The sequence below is a fragment of the Hemiscyllium ocellatum genome, chromosome 38 (genome assembly GCF_020745735.1).
Source record: "Hemiscyllium ocellatum isolate sHemOce1 chromosome 38, sHemOce1.pat.X.cur, whole genome shotgun sequence".
Lineage (NCBI taxonomy): Eukaryota > Metazoa > Chordata > Chondrichthyes > Orectolobiformes > Hemiscylliidae > Hemiscyllium > Hemiscyllium ocellatum.
Window position 1 is genome coordinate 34,062,363 of NC_083438.1, and position 13,566 is coordinate 34,075,928.

At 41.8% G+C, this 13,566-nt stretch overlaps 1 protein-coding gene across 1 annotated transcript; it reads right to left on the reverse strand.

Annotated features, from left to right (window-relative positions):
* Positions 1-403: 403 nt before the first annotated feature.
* Positions 404-13,355, reverse strand: LOC132833923 (histone-lysine N-methyltransferase PRDM9-like). The gene is made up of 6 exons (XM_060852586.1): positions 13,319-13,355; positions 12,926-13,063; positions 11,144-11,415; positions 7,917-7,984; positions 4,864-5,054; positions 404-1,686 (listed from the first exon to the last, which is right to left on the reverse strand). Exons 1-6 carry the CDS (start codon positions 13,353-13,355, stop codon positions 566-568), a joined length of 1,827 nt encoding a protein of 608 aa, XP_060708569.1. The 3' UTR covers positions 404-565.
* Between the last annotated feature and the right edge of the window lie 211 nt (positions 13,356-13,566).

Sequence of the window (13,566 nt, forward strand, 5' to 3'; positions counted from 1 at the left end):
CAAAATCTCAAAATTCTGTTGAGATACAGAAATGCTGATAGGTTGATGGGAGGATAAGGCATTTGATGGCAAGTCAGAATGGAAAAAAGACTTTATCCTCACCCAAAATACTCCCATCAGAAGAACGAATTTCCCACAAATGAAAAAGAACACTTTTATTGTATTTTTTCCAACAATGTACTTTATTTCAAAAATTCTTAAGAGTATGCCATAAAACATCTCAAATTCCAAATGACAGAAAGTGTAATAAAATTCAAACTTGTCTGCAAATGGCAGAATACACATGTGGGAGTTTAAGTCCAATTGTAACTGCCTTTTCTCTCAGGCATACAGTCTGAGGTGAAGGTTCATGTGGGGACTGGCAACAGTAAATGGTTATATTTTCAGTCACCAATGCAACCAAACAGCAACAAAATAACAATAATCACAGTGACCTTTCACTGTCACTGTAATGAACCAGTCTATGGGACAAAGATGAAACACACTCTTTAACCACTTTAATCAGTTAAAACAGAAATAAATATTGAAAGCAAGCAAGCCAGCAAATTATTTATCATTTGCTGTATCAGGTTTCAAAACAGTTTCTCAAGTGAACTTTAAAATTTGCTGAATCTTTAAAGTCGTTTCCACAATGTTGGCAGGTTTTAAAACAAGTGTGAGCTTTCAAGTGGTAGGGATAAACAAAGGTCTCCCCACAGTCAGGACATTTATACGGCCTCTCTCCGGTGTGGGTCCGCTGGTGACAATGGAGGCTCCCAGCCTGTGTGAAACTCTTTCCACAGTCAGTACATTTATACGGCCTCTCTCCTGTGTGGGTCCGCTGGTGAGAATGGAGGTGCCCAGCCTGTGTGAAACTCTTTCCACAGTCAGTACATTTATACGGCCTCTCTCCTGTGTGGGTCCGCTGGTGAGAATGGAGGTGCCCAGCCTGTGTGAAACTCTTTCCACAGTCAGGACATTTATACGGTCTCTCTCCTGTGTGGGTCCACTGGTGAGAATGGAGACTATCAGATCGTGTGAAACTCTTTCCACAGTCAGTACATTTATACGGCCTCTCTCCTGTGTGGGTCCGCTGGTGAGAATGAAGGTTCCCAGCCCGTGTGAAATTCTTTCCACAGTCAGGACATTTATACGGCCTCTCTCCTGTGTGGGTCCGCTGGTGAGAATGGAGGTGCCCAGCCTGTGTGAAACTCTTTCCACAGTCAGTACATTTATACGGCCTCTCTCCTGTGTGGGTCCGCTGGTGAGAATGGAGGTGCCCAGACCGTGTGAAACTCTTTCCACAGTCAGTACATTTATACGGCCTTTCTCCTGTGTGGGTCCGCTGGTGACAATGGAGGTTCCCAGACCATTTGAAATTCTTTCCACAGTCAGGACATTTATACGGCCTCTTTCCAGTGTGGGTCCGCTGGTGAGAATGGAGGTTCCCAGACCATGTGAAACTCTTTCCACAGCCAGGACATTTATGTAACCTCTCTCCTGTGTGAGGCCGCTGGTCGATCCCAGACAATGGGAAACTCTTACCATAGTCAGTACATGTGTGCAGTCGTTCTCCTTTGTGGATTTCCTGCTGCAAGTGATTTTCATCTGATTTAGTAAATTCTCTATTCTGGATGGATTCTGTAAATAATCCCTCCTGATTTTGTTGATGTATACGATCATTTTTACTGAAAGGAGTAGACTGTCCTGCCGAAACATGACCACATGATTCAGGATGTCTTCTGATATGCTTCTGAAGAAAACTGGCAGTGGTAAATGCAACATTGCAGTGAGGGCATGGATAACACTCATCTTCTTCCCCTGCTGGAAGAGAATGGAGGAAAGTTGTTAGTGTAAATGAAACATTTTGAAGCTGTTTTTGGAAGTTCAATTCAACAATGTGCTGCGGTGGAAGGGTTGGTATTTGTTAATTTTCTGACAATCTTTACCAGCTTTGAGTCATGAGATAGCATTCTGGTTTCTGAGCCAAGTTTGTGGGTTCATGTCCAGTTCTAGAGATGTGTGCTTATAACCCAGACGAACACTGCACCAGTGCACTTGGAGGGCAGCACTCTCAGAGGTACCATCTTTCAAACCAGGTCCCTGCCCGTGTGTTAAGGCAGACAACAATCACATGGCTCCAAGTGAAGAAGAGCAGGATGTTTTGACAGTGTTGTGGCCAATATTTATCCACTGAGCAACATCACCCTGTCAGATGATCAGATCAGCTATCTCATTGCTACTGCTGGAACTTTGCTGTGTGGAAACTGAAGTGTTCTGAAAGGGTTCAGAAAAGATTTACAAGGATGTTGCCAGGGTTGGAGCATTTGAACTATAGGGAGAGGCTGAACAGGCTGGGGCTGTTTTCCCTGGAGCGTTGAAGGCCAAGGGGTGACCTTATAGAGGTTTACAAAATTATGAGGGACATGGATAGGGTAAATATACAAATAGATGGGGTCGGGGAGTCCAGAACTAAAGGGCATCGGTTTAGAGTGAGAGGGGAAAGACATAAAAGAAGCCTAAGGGGCAACTTTTTCACATGGAGGGTGGTACGTGTATGGAATGGCCTGCCAGTGGAAATGGTGGAGGCTAGTACAATTGCAACATTTAAGAGGCATTTGGATGGATATATGAATAGGAAGGGTTTGGAAGGAAATGGGCCGGGTGCTGGCGGGTGTGACTACATTGGGTTGGGATATCTGGTCAGCATGGACAGTTGGAACGAAGGGTCTGTTTCCATGCTGTACATCTCTATGACTCTATGAACTTCAGTATGCTTCAAATGGCAATATTTCAGGGTTGGAGAAATTTGGGACATCCCAAATACATCCAAACCTCTGCCAAGATTGCCCTTCTTTCTTCACTTGGAAGTATCAGGATGATTTTAAGGAAACAGTTCCTCAATTCAGTACCTACTTCAATGTGCAAACAGTCTGCGACTCAGAGACAACAACAGAGTCAATAAGGAGTGCCCACATTATAAAGGTGAAAGGCAGGAAGTTTTGAGGAGATTTCAGAAAAACATTTTTTTACCCAGTGAGTGGTGGGGCTCTGGAATGCACTGTCTGGGTGGATAGTTGAGGCGAATAACCTCACAACCTTTAAAAAGTACATGGAGTGTCACAACAGTCAAGGCAAAGGGCCTTGTGCTGCAAAGTGGGACTAGTATAAATTGAGAGTTGATTTGTTAGTACAGACTTGATAGGCTGAACAGCTCTTCTGTATTGTATAATTCTGTGACAAGACCTGAGAAGGACTGACACATCAACATGCCATTCTCTAGGGGAATCAGGAAAGGGAACAAAGTCATAGAGACTTACAGCACAGAAACAGACCCTTCGGTCCAACCCATCCATGCCAACCAGATATCCCAACTCAATCTATCCCACCTGCCAGCACCCGGCCCATATCCCTCCAAACCCTTCCTATTCATATACCCATCCAGATGCCTTTTAAATGCTGCAATTTTACTAGCCTCCACCACTTCCTCTGGCATCTCATTCCATATACATATCACCCTCTGTGGGTGAAAATGTTGCCCATTAGGTCTCTTTTACACTTTTCCTCTTTCACCCTAAAGCTATGTCCACTAGTGCTGGACCCCCCGCCCCCCAACTCCAGGGAAAAGACTTTGCCTATTTCTCCTATCCATGCCCCTCATGATTTTATAAACCTCTATAAGGTCATCCGTCAGCCTCTGACACTCCCGGGAAAACAGCCCCAGCCAATTCAGCCTCTCCCTGTAGCTCAATCATCCAATCCTGGCAACATCCTTGTAACTTTTTTCTGAACTGTTTCAAGTTTCACAATATCCTTCCAATAGGAAGGAGACCAGAATTGCAAGCAGCATTCCAAAAGTGGTCCAACCAATGTTCTGTACAGCCACAACATGACTTCCCAACTCCGACCAAGAAGAAATGAGGAACAACACCACCAGACCTCCAGTCCAGAGAGGACCTTTTGCAGTATAAACATAATTTAGCTGAACCTAATCTTCATCACTCTCTGTGCTCTATGATAAACACAAAGATCAAACAATCAATTATCTGTGTTCTCTGGTGAACTTTTTTTTAAACCAGTTAATATAATTCTATCCTTAGCTGCTTTATCACAAATTCAAATAAGTTAAACATCTTTAATGAATATCTCTGAAGCCTTCAAGGCACAACATGGAAAACATTCACGCCTTCCATTTGACATTACACAACTGAAGTCTCCCATTCTGAATCTGTTCTGGTAAAGCCCCACTGAACACGCCTCAGCACATTGTCATTTTTTCCAAATTGAGATGCCAAGCATTTGAAATAGCATTCTATCTGAAGTCAAAAGGGCCATTTATAAAGGTTCCTCAATATGCATTTGTGTCATGTCAATAAGTCCGTATCGATGTATTAAATGCATCTCTGAGTTACGTGAATCTCCAGATTCCTCTTAGTGCATGAACATTTTATTTAATGCCATTGAATTTACATTATCACTCCTCACACTACTCTGAGCTGAATTTCATCTGCGGTGTCTTCCCATTGTACGTCTATCTGCATTTTCCTGTGGTCCTCTACTCTCCTCTTCACTATTTACATTTTCAAGGTTTGTCAGCTGCAAACACTCATGTATCCCAAAACAGGTCATTAACATATAGTGGAATCCGCAGGAGGCCCAGTACTGGAATGAACCAGATTATAACCATCTAATCAACAGATCCTCCATCCAGAATTATTCTTTATTTCCTGATTCTTAAACCTATTTTATGTTCATGCTGCCACTCCTTCTTCACCACAAGGATTTCAATTCAACTAATGTGGCACTTTATCAAACAATGTTGATATTGAAATAAAATTAGCCATTTCTGTCTGTTAAGTTCTCAATTTTGGACAGAATTCTTACCTTTTGGATTTTGTTTCATCATCCACATTGCTGTCCATTTGATTCCAAGTTCTTTGGCATATTCCTCACCATACCAGACCAGCAGCTCGCACCGAGGAGGAACACGCTTGCAGGTTCTGTAATAAATTTTGCCATGGTGCTGAAAGGCTACAAAGTTCTGCTCCTCTTCCTTTCTGGCACAGTTAACAAATCTGGAACATAACAAGTGAATACTTAACTGACCAGAAGTCAGTTCAAATTGTTGCATGAACATAGATTGAGAAGCAGAACAAAAATGTGTCAGAATGACAGGGCATACCTCTATCCATTACAAAATTACAATGCATGCTATGCATACTGTACAAGATAATTGTGTCAAACATTTCAAAGGAGATGGGGAGGGATTTTAGAAGGGCGGCACAGTGGCTCAGTGGCTAGAACTGCTGCCTCACACCACTAGGGATTGAGGTTCAATTCCCACCTCGGGCTACTGTCCGTGTGGAGTTTGCACAATCTCCCCGAGTCTGTGTGGGTTTCCTCCGGGTGTTCCGGTTTCCTCCCACGGGCTAAAGAAATGCAGATCAGGGGAATTGGCCATGCTAAATTGCCCATAGTGTTTGGTGAATTACTCAGGTATAAATGTTGGGTAGGGGAATGGGTCTGGGTGAGTTACTGCTCGGAGGGTTGGTGTAGACTGATTGGGCCGAATGGCCTGTTTCCACACTGTAGGGAATCTAATCCATAAATAGAAGCGAGGGTTTGTAAATATGGGTTGCCCAGTCTACAATTCCTCTTCTGGAAAGTGTTTGGACCAAAACTTATCCTAGACAGCTGAGAGTCTAAGGCAGACTTCACAGAGTCATCATCCTACAGCATGGAGACAGACCCTTTGGCCCAGACTGGTTCATGCTGACCAAAATGTCCACCCTTGCTAACCCCATTTTCTTGCACTTGGCCCATATCCCTCTAATCATTTAATATCCAGGTATTCGTCCAAATGCCTTTTAAATGCTGTTCATGTACCTGCCTCAACCACTTCCGCTGGCAACTCATTCATATGCGTACCACTCACTGTGTAAAGTCGATGCCCCTCAGGTTACCTTTTATTCTTTCCCTCTAACCTTTAACTGATGCCCTTCAGTCCTCAATTCTCCAACCCTGCGAAAAAGACCAAATACATTCACTCTACCCATGCCTCTCATGATCTTGTACACTTCTGTAAGAACCCCCCTCAGTCTCCTACGCTCTAAAGAAAAGCATCCTCGCTTGCCCAACCTCTCCCCGTAACTCAGACCCTTGAATCCCAGCAACATCCTTGTAAATTTCTTCTGCACTCTTTCCATTTAATAATATCCTCCTGGCAGCAAAGTGAACAAAACTGAACACATACTCCAAGCACTGTACAACATAACTTCCCAACTTCTATACCCAATGTGCTGACTGATGAAGGCCAACGTACCAAAAGCTTTTTTCACTGCTGTCTCTACCAATTACTCCATTTTCAGAGAATATGGAGTCAGCCCTTCATCAGGAACGAGGGCTTATGCACGAAACTTTGATTCTCCTGCTCCTTGGATATGGCCTGGCCTGCTGTGCTTTTTAGCACCACACTCTCAACTCTGATCTCCAGCATCTGCAGTCCTCACTTTCTCCGAAGAACCTTATCAAAGTCTTTACTGAAATCTATATAGACCATTACGGGTCAGTTCATCAAAAAACTCTAATAAATTGTGAGGCATGACCTCCCATGCATAAAAGCATACTGACTATTATTAATCAAACCCTGTCTTTTCAAAGGCATGTATATCTTACCTCTCAGAATCTTCTCAAGTAACTTACCAACTACAGATGTTCAGCTTGTGTCAAGGTTCAACGGTGTCTGCATCCATAACCCTCTGAGAGAAGAAATTCCTGCTTATTTCAGTCTTACATTTGGCATCCCTTTAGTCTGAGACTGTGCCCTCTGGTTCGAGACTCTCCCATGAGGAGAAACATCCTCACAGCATTTATCTTGTCACGTCCCTTAAGAAGTCTCTACATTTCAATTAGATCACCTCTCTTTCTTTTAAACTTCAGTGAGTAGAGTCACAATCTGTGTAGCCTTTGCTCACGAGACAATCCCTCCATGCCAGGGATCATCCTCGTGAACCTTTGCTGAATTGCTTCAAATGAAATGATACACTCTCTTAAATAAAGGATCCAAAACTGCTCACACTCCTCCAGGTGCAGTCTCATCAGCACCTTGAACAGGTGAAGTAATAGTGATGCTCCAACCCCTTTGAAGTATGGGCCAGATTTCTGTGTTTTGTGTCCAAGTACCTCAAGTCCCTTTGTGTTACAACCCCTCTGTAGGTACAGATAAATTTTATGATGTTCATTACATTATTTATACATAGTTTCAACATAATTTATTCCAAGGTTGGATTTAGAATGGATAACATATTGGTTATTCTGTGTGTCTGAAGGTTTTGATAATTGAACCACGAGTCAATCTCCAGTCCTAAGTCCTTGGCTGAAGATGGTTATGCAACACAGAATAATAATGGAGAAGGAGAGAAGACTGTAAAAAAAGATTATCAGTTTTTTCCAGACTTACAGCCAAAGTCACAGATATATTAAGCATTTTGAGACATTAGGAGACTTTTCTTAGTTTGAGCACTGCACAAAAGATGTTTTTCAGTACTGTCAAGGGTCTTTTTGGGGGGTTTGTTGGTGTTTTGCAGTCAGTGAGATTATACTTTCACTGTGTTCGATGTTTTAGAAGTTGTGACATATGTAAAAGCATTAGTTTACTTTATTTTATCATCATTTATTCTGATTCATAAATTTTACTTTGATTATCAAAACCAAATCTGCAATATTGTGTGCTTATATTTCAGTGAGAGACCATCTAGCGAAAACCAAAACAAAACATAATCTACCAAGCTGGATGATGTCAGTCTGGGATCTGGCTTGACCAGTAATAACATGACGTAAGATCATAACAGTTATTATATGTGATGCTTCAGGGTAGGGGAAATTGGCTGCGAGTCAAGTAAACAAGTTCTGGCAATATTATATCTGTCTCCCCTTACCTCATCCAATTTGATTTAGATTCATCCTTTGCATCAATGTATTCAAAATCTTGCTTTCCTTTACTGATCTGAAGAAAGGTATTTGATAAAACAATTCGATTATTTAAAGGAATCAAATATATCTTTCTTTTAGCCATTGATCTATGTTTACAAGTGCTGAGTGCAGAGGCTTCACTTTTTTAGTGAAAGCTTAACAATATGGCATGGTGGCACAGTGGTTAGCACTGCTGCCTCACAGCGCCTGAGACCTGGGTTCAATTCCTGACTCAGGCGACTGACTGTGTGGAGTTTGCACGTTCTCCCTGTGTCTGCGTGGTTTTCCTCTGGGTGCTCCGGTTTCCTCCCACAATCCAAAGATGTGCGGGTCAGGTGAATTGGCCATGCTAAATTGCCCATAGTGTTAGGTTAGGGGTATGGGTGGGTTGCGCATTGGTGTGGACTTGTTGGGCCGAAGGGCCTGTTTCCACACTGTAAGTAATCTAATCTAATCTTTATTTTTAGTTCCCTTCTACCCCTCGCCTATTCTGCATTTCTCAATCAAAAATTTCAAGGTTCTGATTTTTTGTGGCAAGTGGCAAGATTAGATCATACACAATAGAGGTAGAACAAGATATTTGGATACAGAACTGGCTCGAAGGTAGAAGGCAGAGGATGGTGTGGAAGGTTGCTTTTCAGACTCAAGGCCTCTAACCATTGGCTTTCCACAGGGATCTGGTCTGGGATCACTGCTTCTCATTATTTATGCAAATGATTTTGATCTGAACGTGGGAGGTACAGTTAGTAAGTTTGCAGATGACACCAAAATTAGAGGTGTAGAGGACAGTGAAAAAGGTTAGCTCAGAGCACAACTGGATCTTTACACAGGCCAATGGAGTGAGGAGTGGCAGATGGAGTTTAATTTAGGTAAATGTGAGGTACTGCATTTTTGAAAGGCAAATCAGGGCAGGACTTATACACTTAATGGTAAGCTCCTGGGGAGTGTTGTTGAACAAAGAGTCTTTGGAGTGCAGGTTCATAGTTCCTTAAAAGCAGAGTCACAGATATACAGGGTGATGCCTTTGTTGATCAGTGCATTGAGTGTAGGAGTCGGCTGTACAGGACATTGGTTAGGCCACTTTTGGAATGTTGCAATTAGTCTGGCCTAACTGCTATAGGAAATATGTTGTGAAACCTGAAAGGGTTCAGAGAAACATTACAAGGATATTGCCATGGTTTAAGCTTGAGGGAGAGGCTGAGTTGTCTGGGGCTATTTTCCCTGGAATGTCGGAGGCTGAGGGGTGACCTTAGAGGTTGATAAAATCATGAGTGGTATTGATACGGTAAATAGACAGGTCTTTACCCCTGGATGAGGGAGTCCAAAAGTTGAGAGGGGAAAGATTTAAAAGGGATCTCAGGGGCAACATTTTCTCTCAGAGGGATATGCACGTATGGAAAGAGCGTCTAGAGGAAGTGGTGCAGGGTACGATTACATTTAAAAGGTATCTGGATGAGTATATGAATTGGAAGGGTTGAGAGAAATATGGGCCAAATGCTGGCAAATGGAACAATGTTTATATCGAACCTCGCAGTTTTCAGACAATATTGAAAGATCCACCATCCTGATTCGGTCTTTGGGAAGAGATTTTTCTGTTGGGAGATCAAGACATTTTTCACATTGGCATATCATTTGTGTAAAAGGCAGTGCTCACCTGAATATATTTGTGATTTAAAACGCCTTGTTTATAAACATAAGTATCTTTTATACTGTCAGAAGGCAAAAAGAGGAGATACAGCAGTCTCTCCAGGATAGCAGCTGGTGACTAGTGGAACTCCACAGGGGTCAGTGTTGGAACCACAACGATTCACGTTATATATTAATAATCTGGACAAAGGAATTGAGGGCCTTGTTGCTAGGTTTACAGATGACACGATAGGTGTAGGGAACAGGTAGGGTGCTAGCTTGGAAGAGGTTCAGAAGAGGATGACAAAAATGATCATGGGGGTAAGGGCTTGTCATATAAGGAGTGTTTGAGGACCCTGAGTCAGTACTCAATGGAATTTAGAATGGTGAAGTTACAAAGGAGTAAAGGTTGAACCTCCCTGATAATCATACCAAAACATCAGCCCAAATCTGTTGTGGTGGGAATATGTCTTCCCTTCTAATAATTAAATCCACAAAACCCAGAGAAGCCTGTTCTACCCTTTGCACACTGTTATAGGTTTAAATGAAAGGAATCAGTGATACTCGCTTTGTAAGTAACAACTCATTTATTTAACCCTAACAGTGAATAAATTAACAGAATTACAAACAAACCAACCAATTCCTCACTAACTACTAACTATTCCCTTATTGAACTAAGCTCTACTGGTCTGCTGTTCAAATAAACATAAAGAATAAGAAAACAGTTAATTGAAACCTATTCTCTCAGAGTTCATACAGAATGTGGCTACTGGAAGGCTATGTTTTCTCTGTTGTCTTTCCAGTCTTCCTTCTGCTGATCTCAAGTTACAAACACATTTCTTTTGCTGATCCTGCTGTTAGGGATGTCTTCTCTGTAATTTCTTCTGTGAGGACTTTTAGCTAGAAGCGCCATGCTACTTTATGCACAGGTGGTGCTTTCTTCAAGATTTCTTGTGAGAGCTCGATGTTTATTTCTCAGATGGCGGGTTTGCACTCTCTTTGGATGGCAGTTGGCCCTCCCCAGTTTTCCAAAATGTCTCCATTTTTTCATCCTTGATGACCTTTTAATTTCTTTATAATTCAATTGGTTCAAGGTTGTCAACACCATTTGATAGGTTTTTAGTATCTGAGGGCATAGTTCAAAATGATTGGCTAAATTTGAACAAAATTGCTTTTTTGGTAAAAACACTGATTGGGCTGCTCGATAAAAATTGTTTCAATTATATCTATCTATTTGTAATCTGCAATTTTAATTGAATAGAGGTTAACTTGCTTGCTTTCACCATGTTATGGTGATTGCTATTCCAGCAATCACTCAGCAACCATCAGCCCTACAAAGAAAACTTAAGTAGGCCAATCTTAACTTACAAACCATTACGTCTTTAGGTTTGTTCAATGCCAAGTACATTACTGTCAAACTTGATTCCCCTGGCTGTCCATTCATTGTCAAGACTGGAGAAGCAACCAGAAACAGAAACCTTAAACAACTTTTCACAAAAATGTTCAAATGAGTCCTGAGCTTCTTTAAAAACATGCAAGAAACCTGGTAATGATGACAGGCACTCACCACCCATGAATAGCCACTGACAGCAGATGATTCTTCAGTTGATGTGACTCCTTCATAGGGTCCATAATGAACTCCTTTAGGAATAGCCTTTCCTTCATTCCACACACCAAGACCAGCCTTTCGAATTTTGGATATCGCAATGCTGAGGCCCTCTGGAAGAGTTAAACGTGCTCGATCTGGTTGATTGAATTCAACAACTGTGTCCTTTATGAACACTGGAGGACCATGCACAGGACACTCTTCAACAAAAAATGTCTCGCAATCTTCGCAAACTGTTGAAACACACAAAATTAAAGATGGATCAGGATTTCAGTTTATTACTCAATATTTATGAAGGTGACAGGACCAGCATGGAGAAAGCTCTCAGAAACACTTTCAATCCGTTCATTGTCAAGACGGCAACACACATTTCAAGGAACGGTAACAACGCAAGAAAATGCCACCACCTCCACTAACAGTTATGGAGATGTACATAATGGAAACAGACCCTTCGGTCCAACCTGTCCATGCCGACCAGTTATCCTAACCTAATTTAGTCCCATTTGCCAGGACTTGGCCCATATTTCTCTTAACCTTTCCTATTCATGTACCCATCTGGATGCCTTTTAAATGGTGTAATTGAACCAGCCTCCACCACTTTATTTGACAGTTTGCTGCAGACATACACCATCCTCTGCATAATAAGGTTGCCCCTAAGATCCTTTTTCTATTTTTCCCCTCTTACCTTAAACCTTATTCCTATAGCTCTGGCTCCCCCAACCCCATGTAAAAGACTGTCTATTTATCCTGTCCATGCCCTACATGTTTTTATAAACCTCTATAAGGTCAGAATATGAACAGCATTAGCTCGTAGGAGCAAGGTACTGGCATCAACAGAGATTGGCTGACTGGCAGAACAGAATGGGGATAATGAGGTCTTTTTCAGAATGGCAGCTGGTGACTAGCGGAGTTCCGTGGGACTTCATGTTGAGACCACAACTATTTATGTTAACAATCTGGATGGAAGAACCTAAGGCATTGTTGTTCAGCTTGAAGATGACACAAAGGTAAGTGGAGGGACAGGCAATGCAGAGGAAGCAGCAAGACTGCAGAAGGACATGGACAAGTTACAAGAATGGGCAAGAAATGGCAGATGGAATACAATGTCTGAAGAGTGAGGTTATGCATTTGGGTTGGAATACAGACATAGGTGATTTTATAAAGAGGCAAAGGCTTTGGAAATCTGAAGTACAAAGTAACTTGGGAGTCCTGGTTCAAGATTCTCCTCAGGTTAATATGTAGGTTCAGATGGCAGTCAGGAAGGCAAACAGAATATTGACATTCATTTTGAGAGGGCTACAACACAACAGCAGTGATATACTTGCTGAAGCTGTAAACGGGTCTGTCAGACCACATTTTGATATTTTAGGTGGTTTTGGGCTCCGTATCTAAGGAAGGATGTCATGGCCTTGGAGGGTTCCAGTGGAGGTTTCCAAGAATGATTGAAACTTACAGGATACTGAGAAACCTGGGCAGAGTGGTTGTGGAGACAGGGTAGTTAATCTGTGGAACTGGTAGGAGACTGGGTGGTTAATCTGTGGAACTCGTTGAAGCAGAGGGAACATCTTGTGATCATTTGTAGTTGGTGATGAGGAAACATAAGTGCATGTTTCTGGGCAAACACAGGGCTTTTCCCTTGCCAGGCTATATTTCTGCAGCAATGGCCTAGTTTCTCAAAGCCTGTCATATCAACCCTTCCAATAAATTCTTCCTGAAGAATTGGCTAGGTAACTTTTCACGTACACAGAAAATCATCATCACAAAGTTCCCTTTCTTCAGTGTAAATCTTTCTCTCTTTATTTCTCAAACTGTATCTTCGCTCTTCCTTTTTATTGTGTGTTTCTTCACTTGAAGATTCCAAAGTGTTTCCAGTACAGACAACTGTGGAAGAAATCAGAAAGATTTGAATAATCCCTGAAAAAATCCAACATTTTTTTTGTTGTTTTATAGAAGGGGTATTTTCTGTTTCAAGGTCAGAATCTGTAGATAATTATATACAACAAGACACTGAGTAAATTTGATGAATCACTGCTGGAGTAGACACATTGCCATCAAAAGCATTTCCTCACTAAAATATAAAGTAAAATCCAAAATCAACAAATCTATTCAGAAATTCCTTTATTCCTGGACAGATACCTTTGATGGATTCTTCTTGAGCCTCAATTTCACTCATCGTGGTATTAGTTTCTCGGTTGATTTTTTTAACTGAAACTGTCTCTTCCAGGACTGAGGGAGTGTCCTCACTGAAGCTCCTTAAACCTGCGTCTTTGTCCTCCTGTAAATGGGATGCAATTGCCAATTGTCCTTTCTCGTTCTGAAATGTAAAATGTAATTTTTACAAATTGTAACTCTCAAGTTTCTCTGCATCACCAGACTCCGTTGAA